Genomic DNA, 23,561 nt, shown 5'->3' with positions numbered 1-23,561 from the left:
GCATGTGAGAATCCATCAATGAAGAGAACAGTAATCTGCATCCCACTGCTGGAAGAAGTGATGGGTACTTCCAGTAGGGACTGTGTATTTCATTAGTTTCCTGCCCATGGCCAGAGATTATCCAAAGAGCTCTGGCCTGGTATTTATATACAAGGAAAACAAATACTTAAAGGGATCTTAGATTCTATATGTGCCTTACCACTTCATAAAACAGAACTTAGTAGGGACAATTACTAACTAGATAGTGATCAGTGGAGAAAAGCATGGCGCTGTTTTACAGTTGTCTAATTCTTCGAAGAGTTCCTTTTCAGATCAATGATTCACTGACTTCTGTGTAAGGAAAATCAGACCCTTAATCAGCAAGGAAGTGTAGTGTCAGTTCTAATGTGCAAGACCCAAACCATCAAAAGCATGTAAATGATAAAATACCAGTTTCTTTGTTTAGCTTCCCCACTTTATAAATAATGAATAACTAGTTGGTGTATGATTTAATCTTAAAATATTTTATTAAGCACTGATAATAATGCAGAAATCCATGTAATAAAACAACGTTAGAAAAAGCTAAGTTAAACTGAGTTGCTATAAATATTGCACTTGGAATTCTTACTTTACGTACAAAACTCCTTTAAAAATTGGACAGTTATAAATTAACATCTTCCAAGTAACTGGAATTTGTATGTTTGAGATCAGATGACTGTGCTGCAGATCTTCAGCTTTCAGACTTAGGAGGGTCTGTTCCCATCTTGTACAGGTAATGGATTTCACTTTGTGCCAGGTGTGCTTAGGTGGATGGGAGGGAAGGAAGGGTCAGTGTGGTCTTACTGTTGGCAGTCAGTTGCACTTCCATGACTTATGCTAAGTTAAAATGATTTTTCATAACAGATGATAGAATGCAGCTGCAGAGTTCAATTTTGACATGTTTTGTTTTTCAAGGCATTTAGGATCTTTGAGTTCTTGGTCTTAAAACTCATGACAAAGCTGTTGGGAAAGACTTTGCCTCTACCATCTTCTTCTACCTGGCCCATGATGATGTAGTTTAAACCTACAAGAGAGAGAAAAGGATTACAAGACAGAAATCTGGGGCATCATTTAGTAAGTATAGTTCTTTACCTGTGGTTTCTGTTCATTTGCACTGTTTGTTACCAAGGCCTTCTAACATTTTTTCCTTCCAACCTGCAGAATGTACTCCCTTACCCATCTTTGCCATGCTTGTTACACCACAAACTACAGTTACATAAAAATCAAGCAGATACACAGCTAAGTGTCTACTACATAATTAAATATATAGGGGATAGTTTTTAAATGTAGACTGTCAAGTGAGTCTGAAAGGCACTAGAAAGTGTCTGTAAACACTGAGTAACCTAACCACTGTCACCCAGAGTGGAATGTGTCTTAATAATTTTGAATATTTTCACACTTGCTCAGTGTGAAAGCTTGTGGGTTAATGCCCCTAAGTGATAATGCACTTAAATCTTTTCATTCCCTTTCTCTCTCCAAAGATGTAAATATTGTCTAGATATATACAGAAGCATTCAGGCAAGGTGGACTTAATGAGTGGTAAGACCTGGCTTTGGAGAATTCAATTGGATCTGTGTATTTTTATGCCTTAGAAGGGTTGGGGATTTGCAAGTCTTGGGTTGGAAGGAATATAAAGGGATATAAACAGAAAAGTTCAGATATTAAGTAATAACTATTAAATAATTCATTGAGATTTAGGATGAGAAACGGAAGTGTGTGGTTTGGAGCCAGAAGTCTGCCTAAAAGGAGAGTTTGTTCCACCAAGGATATTACTATGTTTCCCAGTGTGTAGTTTTCAGATAACTAGAGGCAAAAGCTAATTTCTGATAATGATTTTTCACTTTGTTACTGCCCACTTTGAATTAATATGCTTAAGCACTGGTAGTATCTAGAATGATATCAGAGGTTTTTTGATGCTTATTAAATTGACTGTTTCCTGCTGTAGCTCCATTTATAGTCTCACGTTCTACCTGTTTACTTATGAAGCAGAGCTAAAAATGGTTTTATTTTTTACTTAGTTACTTCGATGAAAAATACTCGCAGTATTTCTTGTAACACCTTTGCCACAATTAACTGGAATTTATGTTGGTTGGTCTCTGTATAATACTATTTAAAGTAGCTTTTAGCAGTACTGGCTGTTTACAGATACAAAGTGGGCTTAATGCTTTCAGGAGATACACAACAGTGGAACTTGTTGATTTCTGCCATTTCCTGTGAGATACTGCTCTGCTAGGTTTAGCAGGCTGTTGTCTTTCCCTTCTAAATAACTGTGTATGAAAACTAGCTCCAAAATACACACATATAAAAACAAAGTCTATCTCAGCTTCATTTGAGAGACCCAAATCAGATTTTACCTTTCATCACATGGCTTTTAAAGAAAAAATGTTTTTCAAACTCCTTTGATCTAAGTGAGCCCAATTCTTTTTCAGTAAAACAGAAAAATGCAATAAAACCCTGGTTATTTTGAATTGATTGTAATACTAACTGCTGATTATAGAAAAAACTGCTGTAATTCTATTGATTTTTGTGGCTATATTTCAAATAGTAGTTTATATAACTGTTACCTTTTATAAACACACAAAGCAGTTATTACTGTATACTTACCTCTTCTGATGAGAGGACACTGCTTACACACAACAAGAATCTTGGCACTCATATTCTTGCCAGCTTGCTGGATTGCTAAATTTCCCTCCTTATATACATTAATGATGGATATTGTTGCATGCAGACTGCCAGCCCGCGTTACTGCTGTGATTACCATTCCAGTTATTACTGGAAGAAAAGACATTTGATGTATTTGGTACATTTTTATTATTTTTACACATAAATTTTGAGGCATCATAAAAACTTATTAAGTATATTAGTCCCTAATAAGAAAACAAACAGTACTGGGAACATATACTAAAAATATGAGTATCACTGCTAATAACTAACTCACTACTGTCAAATTTTGGTGGCACCAAATATGAAATTGTTCTACAATGTGTCAGTCTCTTGCAAGCCCAGTTCCCAGTTTGATTTCAGTTAAACAATACAATTTGATACTACTTTTAATGAGTCATTTTCAAATAGTGGAGAAGTTGAATTGAAACTCTTATAGCAAAAATCTGAATTCCCAGCTCTCTGACACTCCCAGGTGAGTAGCAGGGAATAGTTAACACCTTAAGAACTAGATTTTGATCTCTCTGAAGCCTGATACAAACTTGCTTTTTTAATCTGAATGTAGTTACAGATTAGACCATCCTATCTCCCAAAGACCTCTCAGTATGAAAATCAAGATACTTTCTTTTCCCTAGGATAACTAAATTAACTTGTAAGCCATCTTTATTTATCAAAAGGAAATAGTAATTGGTATTAACAATTTGGTTTCTTCTCAGGTCATCTTTTTAAACTAGATATTACATCCTAGGATAAATTAGATCTTCAATTACCAAGTATGTACAGCCAGATTTATTTTACAAAACTTCATAATTCACATTTTGGGATTTTGTAAATTTTTGCATTATCTTCCTTTAATGCAGACCTTTTAATTAAATAGAATGTTCAATCATGAGAGAATTGCGGATGTTAAAGTGCTGGGTTTTGCAGCTATATTTCTAGAAACAATAAAATGAAATGCATGATGAAAGAGGAATAGTTATTATTTTCTAAAATCACGAAGTCTGCAAATAAACTTAGAATAAATCATATTCTATGAATGACAGACTTCTTATTTTTACTTTAGGATATGCTTGCATTCACAGTAGCATATAAAATATTTTTACTTTCACTTCTGTCACGGAAAAGACTGAAAAATGTCAAGTATTTGACAGAAGGTGGGAGAAGAGAATATTATTTATTACTGTGATGCTAGAGGAAAGAAACAAGCTTTATACAGTATCATTTACCATAAGCCACAAGAGCTGAGGTGTGGTCAGTAAGAGGAGATCATTTATGGTTTCGGTTTTTTCCCTGTTTCTTTTTGTGTTGGACCAGCCTGCACCAGTTGCAGATTAAAAGAGGCTGGTGGTCAAGGGTGGGAAGGGGCTGCCCTGACTCCATCCTGACTCAGGGTACAGCCACAGCCCTCCACTGCTGCTTGGGCAACATCAGGCAAAGCTGCCCTCATATTCCTCAGACAGATTTCCTCAAATCTCATGGGATTAGCAGTGCAGTAACAGAGTCACATTAAAACAAACAAAGGGTGGTGGCAGGGAGTTTTCCCATCAAATTTCCAGGCATGTTATAGGGGATTAAAAAAAGCTTCCAGTATTAATATGGGAAAATACCCTGACACATAACTGAATAGATCAGCAGTGACAATGCCATCCTAATACACAGCAGACACCATTTTTCCTGATTGATTTATGTCTGTGTACAGATAGCAGTGCTTAAAAGCTTCATTCCTTCTAATTTCTTGTCAAATTATTTTGGAAATCTATACACTGAATTGTGGAACAGTCAGCAGGTGCAGCATAACATGTATTGGCTGGTTACAGAAAATGGACATGACAATACAGTAACTGAATTGATGAATCCTGCAGTTCTCTTACATTGCCATTTGCTTTTCAGATTGAGAAAGTATGTTTGTCTCAGATATCTGTGCAGTGCCTATTTCAGAGTATCACCAAGAATGTACTGAATGAAACACAGATAGTAATGTCAGATACATACATGAGGTGGTGTAAAAATACAGCCTATATATTAATGTTAACTCAGAACTACATCTGGTAAAATTTCCTTGAGTCTAAAAACACAGTAGAAAATGAATTATTAAAAAGAAAGTTTGCTCCCTTACCAAAGTTGCTTGAACAATAATTGCTTTCCAGAGTCCCACTCCTTTTACACTTCTGCTGGCACAGGGCAACTGTAGGTTTCACAACTTTTTGAAGAGCAAAAAGTAAATTGAAATTGAAATGAAGCATTTGATACAAATGCAAAGCACTATGTTTTAAAAAAGACAAGAAGAAAGATGAATAATCCTGATGTATACATGAACTAGACCTGGCATTTCATGGGATGAACACAGTAGCAATATGCCTTTTCTCTGCTGTCATCTCCATTTCATCCCCTTTTCAGGTGTCTCAGCTGTGTCTGTTCTAGTGACCTGAGAGAATGGGATGTTACACAAGATTTGCATGGGATCTTAAATCTGTAACTCACTGCTGTTGCCATACAGCCCTAGTAGAACACTTGAAGTATCACAACATGATATTACAGTAACGCTTCCGAGGGAGGGGGTGGCCTTTTATTGGAAATTACTGCACTGTGGTGAAAGGGATCAGAGTTCAAATTCCTGACCTTTTTTCCCCAAATTTTTCACATAGCTTCATGTCAGGTAGTGCTGCATAGTTTTTCTTCATGACAATTTGAAACACAATGTTTGAAGTATGTATTTAACATTAGGGTTTGACATTTCCTTTCTGAAATGGAATGCTTTTTTTATAAACAACTGAATACACTTGGCATCTTTTTCCTGCTTGGGTGGATGTTCATCATCTCTGTGTGTCATTCTGTGTAACATGTTGGGATGCAGTACTTTAAGGCTTTTAAGTCCTTTTCAAATTTGTTTGGAATTGGTCAGTGACATATTTGTTGGAAACATGGAGGTGACACTGACAGATTTTTAAAAAACCCACAGATCCCTATATAGCCCTAATTTCCAAGAAAAACTAAATTAGTTATGACAAGTATTTTTGCAGTTTACTTTATTTTAGAACGGAGAATTTTGAGAATGTTTTATTCAGCCTATATTTTTTGAAAAAGAACTTCTGACTAATTTTCAATCAGTAATTTATACTTTTATACTTGTACTTCTTTTTAATTGAATTGAGTCTTTATATAATTTTCCAAGTTTCTAAGAATGAACCAAATTATATCAAAATTACTTTGTTTTTAGTGCAATGACCATGACTGTTAGAAGATCTGCACTGTTCATCATTTTGCCTTTCAAATCCAAAGTTTAAAGGTTGGGCTTCATATTTTTTATTTATTTTGGGTTGGCTTGTTTCTTTTTAAAGAACAAGTTACTATGTCAATGGTACAGGTCCGACAAGTGCTTCCTATCTCAGTGCTACACAACGCACACCAAAATTTAAGAATTTAATGTTCCTTGAGCGTTTCAAGTTAGTGTCCATAGTAGGAGGGTAGGAAATCCAGCAGGTAGATGAGTTCCAGGCACATGCCAGCATGGTAGCTGCTAAAAATTTATTGAGGTGCTCTGATTTTTCTAAATTTAAAATTGGGATTATGCATTACAAAATATTTGTTTGGTCCTTTTAGGGCACTTTTCTTTCTTTCTTCTGCTTTTTTTTAAATTTTTTTTTTTAGTTTAATAAATTTTGCTTGGTGACCAACTTTGCTATGGTTTTTCAGTAGAGGCTGTCTCTGTTTGTAAGGTACTTTAGCAAAACGTGAACTGGAGAAGAACTGAAATAGAAGTTCAGTTGACTACCACTTCTCATGTAGCCACACTGACAGGAAAATGCATGACTTGATCCAATGATATAAGGAAGTCAATTACCTCACCACAGGTATTGGATTAATCTTCATTACTTTTACAAATGTATTTATAGCATTTATTTATTTCTGCAAGTACTAATATTTTTATGTTACATAAAGATTGACGTAATTCTTGAAAGAGCCTACTAAAGTTTAATATTTTATTCATGCCTGGAGTTCTGTGCAAGTTTAAACAGATCTGATTTGCAAGATAATAAGCTGAGTTTATTTGAACTGGACACTTTGGAATGCCAATAATTGCTCAGAAATGTAACTAAACTGTAGAGGTTTGGTTTGCTTTGGTTTGTTTTGAAGATCAGAAATGCCTACCCTGTGCAAAACTGATCAGACCTTGAAAGGACTTCTTATTTCCGTCTGCCTGACAAGTCTTTTTGAACACCTTCCCTCTGTTGTCCTCTCTCAGATGAATCTGCATGTTTTTATTTTCTAACACTGATGTTGTCACGAAAATTGATTTGGAGTTAATTGGTACAGTTCACCTCTCTTGGCAGAACACAGCACAGGGTTATTGACAGCCTGGGTTACTTGAGACCAAATGTTTGAACCAACAACTTCGTTAAGAAGTGCTTTAGAGTGAAAAAGAACTGAATTATTTAGAGTAAGAGTCACATAATAATGATTTACAGGTCATTATGGTTTCATTTTTATAATGTTTATTTTAATCTATTTTAAATACCTTCATTAGCAGTATTTAAGCACCACAGCTTCTTGGTTTCCTGCTGACAAGCCATCACTGCCCTGACTTTTGATGTGTTTTAAGTACAAATCAGGTTATGTCTTGAAAAAACATCATAAATAATTTGGTTTTCTCCTATAATTGTGTCTGAAATCTCTCACATTCAGGTTATAGAAATTCTAAGAGTTTATCCCCTCAGTATCTCAGTAATGAGGTATTTTTGGTGATACCTTCAGAGAAATCCAACTCTGATCTTTCATACATGCTGTCTAGTCTTAAATATAAAAGGAGACTTATTTTTAGTGAGACATATTTCTCTGTAAGTTCCAATCCCTGAATATTTTCAAATAAAAATTATTCTTGGAGAGTGTCATATTGACAGGGTGTTGACAGAACCTGAAGAGGGTTCAGGTGGCTTCCATACCAATTTTGCTTGATCTTAATAACTATATGAAGAAAAATACAGTAAGATTTTTACATATCAACTTGTATAGGAGAAAGAGTTCCTTTAAATAAAACTATTTCCTGAAATATTCGGAACTTCTTATTCAAATGAAATTTGCTTATCCATTCTTCTACGGAATGTGTTAGTTAACTGTCCAAAATTGAGAAGAGACAGGAAAACTTTCTCAGATTGAGTAAGTTACTTTTATACTGAACTCTTGCCTGGATAGATTTCATTTCAATATGTTAAGTAGATTCTCCCTTGAGTATATTATGGTACTCCCTTGAGTATATTAATTTTAATTAATTCCTTCAACATTTGAAATACTAACAAACCATAAACATGTGATTTTTAGCATATTTTCTATTTTGTATTTCTGTAACTCTCTCCTGGAATAATTAATTTTTCTAAGAAATGAAATAAAGCCAGTAAGACTTACTTGAGGTAGCAGGGACTGTTGTGGTTGTAGGCGGAGCTGTAGTTGTGGGTAACTTTTTTGGTCTAAATTTATAATGGCCAATAAAACCATCAGCTGTTAAGCTTAAATCAGATAAAAACTGAACAAGCAACTCATTTTTCTCAGACAGAATAGGCCTAAAATAGAAAAAGAAAATATTTCCATTCTTTTGGATGTCAAAGCCAAAAAGCATAAATAACATTCTTTAAAAATACAAAAAATACTCCAGACTACTTCTGAAAGATATGTGGTTCTTTGCTGGCATGTCACACACTGGTGTTTTGAGGATGAAACTCATTTCCATGAATCACCTAAAACTCTGATTCCTGAAGTTTATGTCAATATGAGTATTGTTAAGTTCTTCTGTGTGAATTCACTGCAGACTTCACTTCCATAAAATGGAAGTGGTCAGATTAGGAAAGTAGGAAAATACATTGAAGAAATCCTCAGTACACAGGGGAAGTAAGTAAATGTTTGGTTTTTTAAAAAATTTGGTTTTGTTTAATGAAAAAGATACTGCACAGTTGGAAGGACCTATGAAAAATCATACAGTATTGGATTCTGCAACTCTTCGACAAACCCACCAAAAATAAAATGGTTTGGGTTATTATTTCTGTGGGCTCACTTTTTGTTAATGATTGGATTTGATTATTAAGGACTTCTTCAAAACACTTAATGAGGTCTTTGAAGTAAAAACTTGTCATCATTTCCCATTTTTTTGGCAGATTTTCAGAAATCAGTTTACTCTGATGGCAGAGTCTGACATAACCAAAAGTAAGGGGCTGGTTAACTGGAATTCTCTGGATTTACAGCTGCCATGGTGGTTGCCCAGACTAGACTTCCCTCGCTGCAGTATTGACACAGCCTGTGGACATAGGAGAGCACTGATTTATCAGCTGCCAACAGCTTTGTTCTGCTTCCTGAACACCAGGACTATAAGGCCAAATCTGAAAAATCTGTCCCAGTCTGTGTATCCTGTCTTTTTAAAAAGTGGCTGAGAGGAAAATGAGTCAGATAAAGTAAGGAATGAGCCAAGGGGCTAGAGAGCTCAGCTGGATCCTTGTACTTCAGTATCTATAATGAAAACATACATATTATGTTAATGTTCAGCTACCATTACTATTGGTGCTTTATCAATAGCATTGGGATTAGCATTGGTGTTGTTAGACAGTGGTCTGATGAGGCTCATGGGACAGGAGACAACATGGGTTGGAGCCAGGGTTAGTCATGGAGAGAGAGAATAGAGAAAACGTAGAGAGAGACAAGATACTAAGCAATTTCCAGATGTTCAGTTGGAGGTAGAAAATGCCATGTTTAATTTAAATAATAAAATCTTTTAGAAGCTTAGTACAAAACTGTTAGCAAAATGACACATAGTGGTAGTGAAGTTCACAATTAAAGGAAGTTACTTACGCTGGTGGACTGTCTCCACAGTACTTCCCAATTCTTTTAGCATCATTGATTTCCCCACCATTAAACACTGCAACATAGTCATATCTGCAGTAGTTGTCTCTCTCCACATCAAACTTCTCGAACTTCAACTCTATTAGCTAAAGGGAAAATGGAAATAACTCATTAAGGTTTTGACATGCAGAATTTATTAATACTTCTGGTAGTAAATGACATCTTCATATGAAGTACTATTTAATTTTTCTTTCTATAAAGGAAAATTCCTTAATCCACTTAATTGTAAAGTATTTTAATCCACATGGCCTCTCCAACTAATAGTTCAGCATATGACTCTAATATTCTGTAAAATGTTTTCTTCTCAAATGTATGCAAGTAGCTTCTGATAGTTATTTTTCTGAGTGAATTATAGTAGGTGTTAGGTGTTACAATGCTCTTAAAATAACTACAGCCAACTGTAAACGACAGAAAAGGGGCTTTTAATGTCATTGCATCATTCAAGATATGCTAAAGGAAAAGCAAAGGCAACGTTGATACGAGCCATTTCACTGGCTTCATTAACAGCACGGCCTGAATCACTGTGGTTGCCAATGCTGTGTATACGTGATGCAGAATTAAAAACATTAGAAATTAAAATGTTGATAAAAAGAAAATTAGCACATAGTAAGACTAAAATCAAGAGAAAGTAAGTACTTAAAAGAACTGTGTTTCCATGTCAGATTTCCGTAATTGTTGAGGCTTTACAAGTCATAAATGAGAACTAGTATAACTCTGGTATTTCCAGTACTTATGCTTATCTCCAATGACTTTTATTTATGGAATTTTATACTTAAGGAAGAAAAACAATGTACAAGAAAACAGAAATGGAATCTGCTACTCTGAAATGAAGTCCTACAGAATGACTCTGTCAGTCATGTGGCAAGGAAGGGAAACACAGCCTAACTGCTGCATGGAAACCGAGGTAATATATGCATTTAGGTTGCTTCTTTAGATGAAGCACAACAGTATTTAAATCACCTTCCCATAAATAGCACAAATAAGTTGAATGGCAACACTGATTTGTGTTGACTGTCGATCAACCTTTTTAAAGGTCTGACTCAAAGAAAGATGGTATTAAATCTTCTAAGACTGTACAAAGAAAAAGAAGTCATTTGTACATGGCATATACTTAATTTGATTTACTGACGTAGTAATGATAGCCTGTTATCACCTGATGTGTTAGTTTTGCTTGGATATAGTTTTCTACTATTAGGATGTTTAAGGCATAATTTTGTTTCCCATGAAGTATAAGTAACCTTGGGGGACTTGGTTTCAGAGATGACTAACAGGCTTGTTTCAAAACCCTCAGTATCATGATGAAAAAATGCACTTTAAATAGAATACCCATCTGAATAACATGCTTGTGATGAAAAAAGATGGTATAGAAAGAAGTAATGCAACTGGGAATGGAAATGCTGAATTTTTCCATAGCAGGCAAAAGAGCAGGCCATAATAACAACTTTACTGTTGTTCAATAAGTGCACTTTGCACTAATAAGTATTTCATGGTAGAATAGAAGCTCCTCATAATCAGGTGAAGCTCCTTCATCTTCTGTAATAAATGAAGCAATTGGTTTGTATTTGAAGCAACAAAATAAGAGTGCCTTGTTTTATTGCTCACGTGCTTATGAAAGGCAAATAGAGACAATGGCACCTAAATTCTGGCAAATGGAAGACTGGGGAGCTTGTTATGGGCACTTGAAGAGAGATGCTTATTCACTACTTCATGGAAAACGGCTTTTGTCACTGTCAAAATTCTGCCTTTTTTCCATGCAAACAACCATTGTTGCAGTACATGAATAATATATATTTGGGAACAGGTAGATTTATGGAATAGAATCATCAAAAGGCACAGGATATAATGCTCTTATTTTTATGCCTATATAGCCTTTCTTAAATCTTCACTATGAGCTTAGGAAAAGTTCTTAGGCTTATTGAGAGACATTTGGAAAGAACCAAAGTAATCTGCAGTTTACAGATAAGGGTTTAAAAATCACTGCCTATCTATAGGATTGTTAAATGACCTGTATCTAGCAAACAAGGAATGTGGATTAAAAAGGACTACAGGAAAGACTAAGCTGACACACTGCTTCAGTTCAAGGGAGGAACTGTCTTGGTAAATGGAAAAGTAGGAAAGATCAGAAGAATATATTTATCTGGGGCAGCTTTTTTTATTTCAAGGATTAGTCATGAGCAGAAGAGGAAGAGGAAAGTTGTCTTTATATGTAAATGAATTTTAAAAGCTGGATGTGGCAAGAAAAGCAACCTACCAAACATGCTTGTCAACCAAAACATTCAATCACTAGACCTCCTGCTAGGATACAGAGCAGATGGCTCAGTGGCAACCAGAAAATGTGCAGCTAGGATTGAGATTAGCCCTACAGTGTAGGGAACACACTTGTGTTTGCCATGCATGGCACAAGAGCCCTCTCAGTCTGCTGTCACATCTCCTCAGGTCTTAATGAAGTGGTAACATATGCTCTCATAGCATCTGGCTAATTAAGCAAGCATGTTATGTGGAGCCTTCAAAAAACAAAAAAGAAACAAACTGCTTTTAATAAACTCATCAGCTCTACCTGGGTACCTCAATAATAAACTGCAGCAACACCAAAAATGCTCAAATGTTGTTAGACTTAAATGCAGCACTGATCATCATCATGTTTGGTGCTGAGATGATCACCTGCCCTAACTTAATTTGCATGGTATTTTTTAAATTAGCAAAAAAACTTTTAAACCCCCCTGGTTTAAAAGCCTCACCAATCACAGAAGCTTTAATGGGTTTCGTTTAGGGGAGAATACTAGAGCGTGGCCCTGCTGAGGAAGCACAGGAGCCACGGGGACGAGACAGGAGAGGAAGGTGGGATGGTCGGAGCGTAGCTGTGCCCGTGCTCGCTGCCCCTGCCCAGCCTGGTATCAGCCAGGTGGCATTGCAGTATCCCAGGGCAGCGCGGGCAGCCGGCTGCTCTGAGGTGTTGGTCCCTGCAAGCACTGGAAGCTGAGCTGTGCCAGCAGGGCGATGGCAGCGCCTTACCTGGTTCTTCGGGGCCACGATGTGCCAGGAACAGGTGACTCCCGCGGGGTAGTCCCGCTCTGGCCAGTTGGGCGTGTGAAAGGAGCCCGACGGCTTCTGCAGTCGTCCCCCGCAGTACTGGTCCCCTGCAATGCAGCACAGCGCGCTGCCCTGAGCACGGCGGGAGCGGGAGCTGGTGCCGCCCCGAGGTGCTGCAGGGCCTCGCTGAGGGAGCCCGGCCGCCGCTGCCACAGCCCCACCACAGACACGGCCGAGCCCTCCGGCTCAGCTGGGGGCACCTCTGGGAAAACACAGTTAATAAAGGGCAGCAAAACAAAGGGAGAGGAGCATTCCTGCAAATACTGGGGCTGGAGGAGGAGGAGAAGCCGGAGGTACTGGAGGAGCCATCCCCGCAGCCCATGGGGCAGCGGTGGTGGGGCTGACAGGCATTCCCAAAGGAACTGCAGCCTGTGGTGTTCTTGATGGAGAAGGGTCTTTTTCTTCCTCTCCTGCCCTCGGTTCCAAATTAAAGAACTCCATCAGGTATGTAATCCTTATTTACAATATTATTATGAACCTTCTTGATTAAATTAACTGTATTGGGTCACAGTTATTTAATATATCTTTCAAGAAATCATTGATACAAGGTTACAACTTGAAGGGCTGATAAATTACTCATCACCTGCACTGTGTCTGCCCAACAATCTGTCTAGTCTGATATTATCCAATAGCAAAAACCTTGAAAAAGAGTCACTAACTAGGGCAGTACCACCTCCTTCTGACCTCCCAGCCTCTCACTGGTCATACTCTTCCCAAGCACCAGGCAATGCCTTTATGTTTAATAATACCTGATGAATTTTGCTTTGATATGTTTTTGTAAGTGTTTTTAAACCAGGGTAGAAATGGGCAATCCACAATATCCCCTGGCACAGCATTCTACCTCTGGGTCACAGAGAAAAAGCTCCCTCTCCTTTCCTTCGCAGTCATTTGCTTGTCTGGTTTTTATATCAGAAGAGATGGACTGTGGTCCCCATTCACCTTCTCCATACCAGTCATGACTTTAAAGCCCTCTCCTACAGTCCCTTTGACCTTCTCTTTTCCAGCATGAAGAAGTTCATGCTGTGCAGTTGATCTTTGTGTATGTGATGTTCTTTTAACTCTTATCATACTTGTTGTCTCTGATTCCTTCTGGTAATTTTATCATATTCAGTTCTGAGATGGGAACATCAGAAAGGCACACTTTATTCAAGATGTACATGCATTATGGATTTATAACGGCATAATTTTTTGTTGTTATTGTTTGGTCTTTATTTTATTTTGTAAAAATTTTAAGTTTCTGTTTCTTTTTTGATACCTATTAAGCACTGGATTGATGCTCAGCTACTGTTTTCATAAATCATCTATTTTAAACCTAACATCTCATTCCAAAACAGTAACAGTCCAGAACCTGCTGTACTGTACACAAAGTTAGGGTGTTTTCCCCTTTTTTGCAACATTTATCTATATTGAATTTCATCTGCCCTTTTAATGACTAGCTATTGCCAGTTTACTACTAGGCACAGTTCTTCCACTACTCAAGACTAGTCAGCCTTTCTCTTTACTGCTTGATTAACTACGATGGCTAAACAGTTACACTTTGCTAAGCAATGTAATTAATAAATATGTTGAATAGCACATCCTTAATATCTCTGGCACCACATCTTTTTAAGCAATAATGTGGCTCTGCATAGAGCTGTACAGTTATATTTGTCTTTAGCACATATAATGAATGGTTAATTACCTCTTTCATGTGGTTCTGCTGCAGAAAACTTTGCAATGAATCCACTTCCAGCAGTATTGGCATCTGAAGTCATCTGCACCAACATTTTATTGCTGCTGGATACAAGGGCACCTGGTTTCACAGTACCACAGAACCTGCCGATGCGCTGTCCATTGGCATGGCCATTGTATATATCCACAAAATCATATCGGCACAGATTGTCACTTTCCAGGTCTAAATATCGAAAAGAAAGAACCACCACTTTTCCCTCTGGGACCTGCAGAGAGAGGGAAGGATGGAGAGATGCATCTGGAAGTGTGACCACGTGTCTATTGCATCCTACTGTTTGCATGACTGTTTTCACACCCTTCACTTCCTCTCAGGTAAGCTCTGTCTGTCAACTATATTCCAGGCAAAGCAGTTTTTAAAGTAACTTGGACCAATCCTAAATACAAAGCTCTGGCCATCTCTTGCTATTATCTTATTTCTGATCCAGAGTATCCTCTAGGCTCATGCAGTTAATTATAAACCAGTTCAGCTTGCCGTGTTTCTCTTATTTTCTGCTGAAAGTATGGAATCAGCCATGCAGCTCCCTGTCACCAAGTAAGGTGAGGAGGATGAGATTAATATGAAAAAAGCATTGAACAAGCAATTTACCATTTTAAACAAACAAAATGGCATCTCTTTCTGATTTGTGTTACCAAGTTTCATAGTTTGAAGGATGTTTTTTATTTACTGACACACAGATTTATAAATAAAAATGGAAACTTTACAGCTAACTGTACAACCCTAATATTTAGTTACTGGAGTGGCTGCAGTGAAAGAATTATATTTGGGAAGACAACTATAAACAGAGAATTCAAAAGAACCATTAGTGGGTGTCTTCAATATAGAAGAGAGCTTTGTTTTCTGAAACATCTGAGGAAACATAAGACAGGGCAAATCTTCTTACATGTCTGCATCTGTGGACATTGCAAAAGAGACAAGTACAGGGAAGGATGTAAATTAAGAGAACATAATAGTTTACAAAGAGGAGAACATTTCCTGGGATACAGTTACAAGCTTTTAAGAGAAAAAGCAGCATACTGAGAAGTGAAAACTATTCTAATAAAGCACTTAACGCTGTGTAGCAGAACCAGAAGAAGGGAAACAGTATTTTAAAGTATAGAGGGACCCTAGACAGGCAAGTGTAATTATCTTCATTCAATCCATATCATGGTAGAGTGGTTAGCTATTAAAATAATTGCAGCTGTTCTGCTTTACTGAGACACTACTATAATTTTCTGCTTTAAACACACACAATATATCTGCATTAAGTTCATATTTAAGCCATGTTATTTAAGAGTTCATGAATTTTTTTCATTCCTTAACAGCGACTCATTTTAAAACACTGGTTTGAAATAAACTAAAACTAAACTGTTCCTATATGAAATTGTCAAACTTTTCTAACATTGAGTCTCAACAGTTAAAAATTGCTTGTAAAGTATAGATGGAAGTGCTATAAATGAAAGTGACTGCTTAACCCACAGAAGATACTAATAGAGGCAGCAGTTCTAGATGTACTGAAAAATGTGCTGTAGGTGTGTTCAGGTTACTCATTCCCTCATACTCATTCATAAAAGCAGCTGCTTTTATGTCCAGTGTTGATACTGATCCTGCAGCAGGACAGACTTCTGCTTGAGCTGTTCTCAGCTGCCCAGGTTCCATGTGCCCACCGGCTGACCAGCTCCACTGCAGTTGCTGCTGCTGGTTTCAGAGTATTTTCCTTTTAAGTTCAAAGTTCTCTCAAAAATGCATTCAGGTCCCCTGTGCTGATACGCATCGCTGCTACTACTACATCAAAACCACAACTCATCTAATCTTGAATTTATTCCTTGAATCACTGCTCTCATATCTAAATCTCTTACTGCATTCACTTGTCTTCTTGTCTGAATCACTAAGGACCATTGATGCATGGTCATTTTAACAGAAAATGAGCTAAAATGAATTTGGTATTCCTGCCAGAAGACCTGGATATTATTTATGGTTATGCTACAAACTCTGTGTGACTGGACAACTCAGTTCAGAAATGCTGACACTAAAATTAGTTAGAAAAAGTCAAATTTAGGGAGTTAGATTACAGAAGCCTTTTTTCCAGAAGTATGTATGTAAAATAGCCTATGGTCTTTTGGGGTGGAACAGTCATTTTCCTAAGTTTGTACAACTGGTACAACATGACGCAAAGGGGGTGACCTTTAAAGGTCATCATGTTTTAAAGTAAACTATCATGCCTACAGTTAAGTTTGTCTAACATATTCCACAACGGTGTCTTGCAGCTTTGTCTAAAACTTGCCCATCTTTAATATGTTTCCCCTTTTCCTTCCTGTTTTCGAAAGCTGAGCAGAATTTGCTCTAGCATATTAGATTAAACAGTTTTATCAATGCTTATGAGATTTTTCCCTACTTTCTCAGCCTGAATTGCTTCTTTGAATATACCTGCTCTCTCCCAGAGTTTGAAGAAGGAAGTGGAAATGTGAGAGGTAGCTGGTTCTGGGGTAAGAAAAGGTCTTTTTGCTGTCCTTGTAGAGTTGCATTCAGATTTAGCCAAGTGGTTACCTCTCAGTAATGCTGATGGTTCTCACTGACAGCTCTGTTCCAGGAGTGCACTGACCCAGCACTGCTCTACTCACACCAGCCTCAAAGTGCTCACTCCTACCCCTGGATATTCTGCTCTCTCTGCTGCCCCACGGGGGACAGAGGGAACCAGGATGTGGAACAGACCCCTGCTCAGGAGGGAGAGGACACTGGCAAAGCTGCCGAACTCCGAACTGCAGACAGCCATTCACTCAAGTCTTAGGTTTTCTGGTTCATGGTATAAGTCATTCCGTGCAGTGTTGTGCTTCCTTCTCCTCTCTCCACCACTGGCTATACTATACTATACAACATTACACTTTCTAATTATATTTCATTGTAGTTTTTCATCTCTGCTTCTGTCAGTTTAGTCTATTTGAACTTGGTCAAGACTGTTCCCCATAGATGTACTGACTTCTGTTTCATGAGTCTGTAAAAAAATGTGTAGGAAAAACTCAGCCACATGGTCATGAACATTTAACAAAGAGCCTACTGCAGGTTTTAGTTGTCAGAATAATCCTTGCTCACATTCAGCTGAATTTGGGGAGGTAAGTCATTTAAAGAAATGTGGCAGGCCCTTAATTACAGTCACTACTTACTGGTATTACTTTATTTAAAAAATATACTTGCTTATTAAAATATTTGTCATTCACAAAAATAACAAATTTGTTCCAGTATGTAAATCAGTTAATTGTGATGTGAGTAGATGACAATCAGAAGTGCAGAGGATGGTGGCTCCACATTCTAGCAGCAGCTGTTCAAGTTTCTAGCTACTGCCAAGAAATCTTGTGCTAAATACACGCATCTTTGCAAAACTGTACTTTTCTTTGATTTCTACCGTTTTGCTTTTTTAAATGTTGAAAACTAATGTGCTAAAATCTGCCAGTGTTTATCCCAGGACATTTAAAATATTGTTCCATGAGAAACACAGGGGAGCAAGAAAAAGCCCGCCTGACTCAGTATTGTTTACTCTGAGCCACATCTGAGCCTTGATGCAGTAAGAAGATGTGATACCTCAGAGGAAGAACTGGGAAGGAATTCAGCTCTTAAAAGAAAAGAAAAAAAGAAGAGGGAGGAGTGAAAGGAAGAATGATGTGATGCTTCATCTGCAGGGTGTGCCTTATTTTTGTTTTATCCATCCAGCTGGTATCTTTCAACAACAGAGGTACTTCATCCTCTCCTTGTCACGAAGAGGGCAACTGACCCATACTCACTCTCTGCTTCCCTTCTTATTTTAACTCTATCAACTTATTTAGGTTCAAAAATTATGATGCTAAACTCATGCAAAGGATGCCTTACTCCTATTAAAGGAGAAAGGAATTTTTAGAGGGAGTTTTTGTAGAGCTTAATTCCCTAAAATCATCTGTGTAGATTACTAACCTCTTCAAAAGGGCAGGATTACTCCATATATACAATACACCTCAAAATAAGGTCCTTAGCTTGTTTTTGGTTATCATTCATTCATTATCATTCATTGCAGATATTTCATATAATGTTAATCAAAGTTCAGTTACCTTTAAAGTAGTGAAGCTGTTTTTCTGTTGTTGTTCTGACAATACAAACCCCTCTTCATCAAAATTATGTGGTTTAGATTATTTACTTTGAAAATAATCTTTTTGGGGGAGAGAACCCCTTAAGTGCCAACTTTCATAAATATATTTTGCCTAACTTTTAAACCTGTGTTGGCTTGAATATATTTTGATATATGTTTAATACCAAAATGCTGATTGTATGTTTTGCTATAGCAGTCCTAGGTAGAGTTGAAAAACACATCAGCTACCTGCAAGACAAATGTATTATTTCTCTCTACTGAGAATCAATGTGGAAGTTATTTGGAGTTACCACCTGGGAAGAACCATGATTTCTGCCTAGCTGCTTGTTCTCTAGCTCCAATTTTAAAAATTTGTATTAGCTTGCTCTTCCTGACAAGGGCACTAGATTTTGTTCATCTCTTTCTTTTCTGGCAATACAACCATGTGTAAAGATCTATTTTCTACTGGAAGGGCAGTTTTACAATGATATAGGAAAATGAATGCTTAAAACATAGAAAAAATTATTTAAAATATTCTGCTCCCTCAGGGCAGATTCCCAACTGCCCTGATAAGTAAATTTTTCAAACCTTGCTTACTGTCAGCAAACCTGCTGGAACGCAGCTCCTGAACCTATAAAAACATAACCTTACATAACTCTGACAGTTTTCAGTATTATTGTAGCACATAAAGTTGTTGGAGTTTTATGGGAACTAAGCAGTCTGCCAGATAAACACAGGACAGCAGTCCAGATTCTTGGACTATGTGACACATTTATGTGAGGTAATGGCCAAGAAGGATTACAGAGTATTAAAAGTAAGTGTATATGACATATTTTAGATAAAGCTATATACATTACTATAGGAAAGGAAATAGCTCTACAAATGACTTCTTAGCGAAGTCAGTGAAAAGCTGCTGGGTAGTCTGCCAGGGTAGTAATAGAACCACAAGCATGTGCTGAACACTTCTTAGAGCTCTTAGAATAGAGAAGCTGTTTTCTTTAGCCAGCTGAAAAAGTCCCAGTCTCTTGAAATAACAGAACTGAGTCAGAGAGACTCTTCCAGCTTTAGCAAACCAGTTGGAAAGATTTCAGATGATACCTGAATGCTACACTGCTTTATCTGTATTACCTGTAATGTTTTCTAAACCTATTTTCCTCTAAAGAATAAATTAGCTCTCATTCTGCCTCTCTGTGCATTTCTTGTGCAGATGATGAGATCCTGTAATTGAGAAAACAACAGCTTCGTGCTTCTCGTGACCCAGACACAAAGTGAATCAACGTCTCTTTCAGTCTTGCAGACTTGTCAGATCCTGCATTAGCAGAGTGTTTTCAGGAAGGTGTTCACAGCCCTTGGCTAAAACGGACAGGCAAAAAGTCTTAGTCACTTTCTAAGAGCAGATGCTAAACAAAGAAGACTAACAGTAACTACAGAGTATTTCTTCATGGCAGTGTAACTGGCTTTCTTACTTGGGTGCTATTGCAAGCTATTCTGAGCCTCAGCAGAATTTGGTGAAAGGATTTTGTTGCTTAAATTCAGGCTAACCATACCCTTGAGTGTACTACTTTGCTGCAGTTTGGCAAACCATTGTCTTTTTTTTTTAAGAGAGTACAGGCTTAGTCTTGAAAGTTTTGTAGTCCTTGCCTTCCCTGCATCCTTCCTGCACACCCAAAAGACACAGAGTGTTCTACAGTTGATGGGGGAAAATAAATCAGCTTGGCTTAGTGAACAATATTGTTTAATGAAACAGGGGTTAAATGAGATGAGGGCACAAGCAAACCTGGACTACTCCAGTTGTGCAGCCCTTCTGTGGCTTTGAGCAAACTACAGAGGACAAGTAGGAGGCAGTCAAATGACAGCACAGCAGAAAACTGGGAGTCAGGGTGATCACAAAATGACAAAAGCCATCCAGTTCCTCCCATTGTCAAGAAAGCTCAAGTGCAGACACAGCTCTGCTACAGCTTTGGAGTAGTACTTCTCACCATGCCCAGACTAATCGGGATGCTGGCACCTTGTTAGCAACAGCCACATAAAGTCTGCAATGAAACCACTCTGTATGGACTTTCTAAGTACAATCATTTGTTCTTTTCCTCTATCCCCCATATGAAGGGCAGATACATGGCATGATTCAATAATTGTTTCTTTAGTGCTGCCTCCATTTGTTATCTAAGTTTTTTAATGGTAAAAACTTAATGCTGTTATAAGCAAAATTAATTTTTCCCCTCCAGATTCAATTTTAAACTTCTGAACATCTGAGTTATATAGGTAACCTAACTTTGGACATTTTTTCCCTTTTATTAAAGGCATGTGTGTATGATTCCAAATGTAACTTGCATCTGCTCTTCAGATTGTGAGGTGGGCCATGCTGATTGCTGTCACCTTAGCCCCTCGATAGCAAGAAAGCAAGTTTATGGGCATATACCATGTTTCACATCAGACTCTTCTGGATGAGGTCAGACATGGATCAAAGGTAACCTCTAACTAGGCCCCAATAATAACACAACAGAAAGGTGCAGAAAGCAACTCTGCAGCTTCACTGGGATCTTTCATATATAATGATTAAAATCATATCACTCATTTGGTACAAGAGTTGTTTTAAACTGAACATTGTAAACAGATCAATGTCTCCTGCTTTGCGTCAGCATCTCTATAGTAGCAGGAAACAATTACCCTGTGATATCCTATTCTCCTGCCAACACTTAGCCTGTGATGCAGTCTTTGAACTGAAGTTGTCTTTAATGATCCTGTCAACACAAAGACTTATTTTTTTATATACTTATATTTATTTTTTCTGTAGGCCCAAATGTCAGAAGACTTCTTGGTGAACCGTGCCTAAAAAAGAGAGGCAATTTGGTGGGCAGTTTCAGAGGGTTTAATTTGTGCAGATGTGAGGAACAGTAATCATTCACTCACATCCCTTTCTCTGAGTCTGTGTATAAGGACATCCAGAACAGGAGTATTTAGTCCTAGTTGTTTCATGGAATCTGTTGTCCGTGAATATGATATCTCTGCCCTACAGTCTCATTTCAGCATCAAAACATTGATTGTACCACATGGTTCCATTTCACATAGTCATTTATAAATGTAACGACACTTCCCTACTGCTGTCGGCCTGCTGTATGACAGACTCCAGATGTCCTGGCTGGCAGAACACTGCTAACAGCACACTTCAAGCAAACCTTCCTGAATTTTTTGGGTTTGATTGAAACTTTTTACATGTCTTCTTGCCAAGAAATTTTGCTTTTCGTGATCTCCACCTCAAACCTTTTCTTTGATAGAACTCACTGTCACTTTCTGCAGTGGCAGGAAAGGGAGATGTTTGCCTGTAAGTGGGTTAAGTTAAAACAATTAGAGGTGCATCAGGGAAATCAGTGAAAATTTGCTTCTGACATGAGGCAAGGCCAGTTCTATTTCAGCCACTATTATCATATTACATCAACCCTAAAAAGCTGCAGACAGTTGAGCTACTTTGAGTTACTGTGTTCATTACTGCACATATGTTACCCTATGTAAAACACAGTTTAACAACAAATAGCTGTCCATTATCTTCAGCCCTGATTTTGTGGTATTAAAAATTCTTACTGTGATTTTCCAAGTACATTTGCTGTTTGGTGGGTAGACGCCAGGAAATCCTTCACTCCCAATAAACCCTGATTCTCCAGATACAACTCCTCCACATGTAAATGTAGGCCTGAGAATAACAGGAAAAACAGTACTTAATTTTTAAATATATTTCATTTATTCTTTCTATAGTAGTCAAGAGGCATGAACTGTCTCAACAGCTTAAATACTTAAAACCATTGCTAACATGAAACATTTAATTATTTACATAGTATCACTATTGACATAGAATGTTCAATTTAATGTGTGAACTTAGGTGTAGAAAAAATTAACTACTTGGGCCTTAATTCTGGGTTGGCACAGACTGTTATCCCTCCCTCCTTTTTTACTTCATAAGAGCAAACGTGTGCCAGTGTGATACATCATTGCAAATCGCTATTATAATGAAAATAATTATGAAAAAGTCATTAGCAATGACTTTTTATAGCACATATAACATTAGTTAAAATAGCACTGATATAAAAATTACTTCTCATTCCTTTCTATGCTTTGAATTTTTATGTTTTAATCAAGGAAGTCTCTGGTACTTTTTTGTAGTTCAGTAGCACAACCCACCCCACACTGAGCCCCGCTCCTGGTGCTGAGCTCTGTGGCCGAGCTGTGCTCGAGGCTCAGCTCAAGTGAGCTCAGGTGCCGGTGCCGGCTCCGGACACACTGCACGGACACGCCGCACGGACACACTGCACGGACACGCGAGGAGCCCTGGAAAACCTGTGTGGAGCCACTGCTACTGCTAAGGACACGAGGGTGAGCGAACGCCCTGCCGAGCTTTAGAAACCGGGATGCCACACCGTATTATACCGTTATGTTAGAGAGGTTACAGATCACACGGCACCAGGCTGCTCTCGCAGGGTCCCAGGCTCCGTGGAAAACACTCCTGCCTTGAGGCACTCACGGGCAGTGAAACACCCGTGCACCCCACGGAGGCACGGTGGGAACGCGACTGCGGGGAACAGAGGGAGGGGAGGGGAGGTAGCGCGGTACCTGTGCGGGACAGCGGGACCTGGTACCTGTGCGGGGGGGCGGCGGGACGCGGTACCTGTGCAGTGTGCGCGGTACCTGTGCGGGGACAGAGGAGCGCGGTACCTGTGCGGGGGGGCGGCGGGACGAGCCGCCGGCAGCAGCAGCAGAGCCGGCAGCAGCAGCAGCGGGACGGTGGGAGGCATCTCAGGGCGGCAGCGGCGACTGGGGCAGGGCTAGGGCTGGGGCCGCGGAGCCGCTGCTCCGACAGCCGCCTGCTCCTCTGTGAGTGCCGAGGCCGGGGGAGGAGGCAAAGGCTTCCGCGGCCCTCCGCCCCCAGGGCAGGGCAGGGGCCCGGGCAGGGCCGCCCTCTCTCCCTGCGCGGGGCGCGGGCGCTGCCCCGGGTGTGCCCGGCCCCGCCCCGATGGTTCCCGGCGGCTGCGGCCCCGGCCGGGGGCACCGCCGGCTCCGCGCAGTTTGCGCCCGCGGGGGCTGCCCGAGCGCAGCGCCCCCCGTCAGCGGCCCCGCCCC

The 23,561-nt window shown here is 38.8% G+C and overlaps 1 protein-coding gene and 1 long non-coding RNA gene across 11 annotated transcripts in view; one reads left to right on the top strand and one right to left on the bottom strand.

Moving 5' to 3' along the window:
- Window positions 1-482: 482 nt before the first annotated feature.
- PCOLCE2 (procollagen C-endopeptidase enhancer 2) lies at window positions 483-23,350 on the bottom strand. Of its 2 annotated transcripts, none has more exons than XM_039556791.1 (9): window positions 23,130-23,350; window positions 22,032-22,140; window positions 14,333-14,588; window positions 12,574-12,698; window positions 9,511-9,647; window positions 8,080-8,234; window positions 4,796-4,879; window positions 2,623-2,790; window positions 483-1,042 (listed from the first exon to the last, which is right to left on the bottom strand). In XM_039556791.1, the coding sequence occupies exons 1-9, from the start codon at window positions 23,234-23,236 to the stop codon at window positions 906-908; spliced, it is 1,278 nt and encodes a 425-aa protein (XP_039412725.1). In that variant the 5' UTR covers window positions 23,237-23,350; the 3' UTR covers window positions 483-905. The 2 variants fall into 2 exon arrangements, with proteins under 2 accessions (XP_039412725.1, XP_039412726.1); XM_039556792.1 differs by having other exon boundaries at window positions 23,157-23,348.
- LOC120410461 overlaps window positions 1,008-23,561 on the top strand; it is a 39,214-nt gene continuing 16,660 nt past the window's right edge. For 3 of the 9 annotated variants that reach the window (XR_005602626.1, XR_005602625.1, XR_005602627.1), the window contains exons 1-6: window positions 1,008-1,092; window positions 6,396-6,530; window positions 10,339-10,465; window positions 14,357-14,694; window positions 16,763-16,845; window positions 16,939-22,817. This is a non-coding gene — a long non-coding RNA (uncharacterized LOC120410461). Of the gene's footprint in view, window positions 1,093-6,395; window positions 6,531-10,338; window positions 10,466-10,485; window positions 13,096-14,356; window positions 14,695-16,762; window positions 16,846-16,938; window positions 22,818-23,561 lie in introns of those variants that run through there. The other 6 variants (XR_005602632.1, XR_005602631.1, XR_005602630.1 and 3 more) reach the window with 6 other exon arrangements.

The sequence above is a fragment of the Corvus cornix genome, chromosome 9 (genome assembly GCF_000738735.6).
Source record: "Corvus cornix cornix isolate S_Up_H32 chromosome 9, ASM73873v5, whole genome shotgun sequence".
In the NCBI taxonomy this organism is placed as follows: Eukaryota; Metazoa; Chordata; class Aves; order Passeriformes; family Corvidae; genus Corvus; species Corvus cornix.
This window is presented reverse-complemented; position numbering and strand designations above follow the sequence as displayed.

What these genes read in the sequence shown, in the direction of transcription:
- PCOLCE2 (XM_039556791.1), bottom strand. Translation starts at nt 23,236, where the DNA reads ATGCCTCCCACCGTCCCGCTGCTGCTGCTGCCGGCTCTGCTGCTGCTG. An exon ending in AACAGTCCCTGCTACCTCAA is followed by an intron (nt 4,880 to 8,079) that starts GTAAGTCTTACT and finishes CTCTTCAAAAAG; the next exon opens with TTGTGAAACCTACAGTTGCC. An exon ending in GTGTCCTCTCATCAGAAGAG is followed by an intron (nt 1,043 to 2,622) that starts GTAAGTATACAG and finishes TCTCTCTTGTAG; the next exon opens with GTTTAAACTACATCATCATG.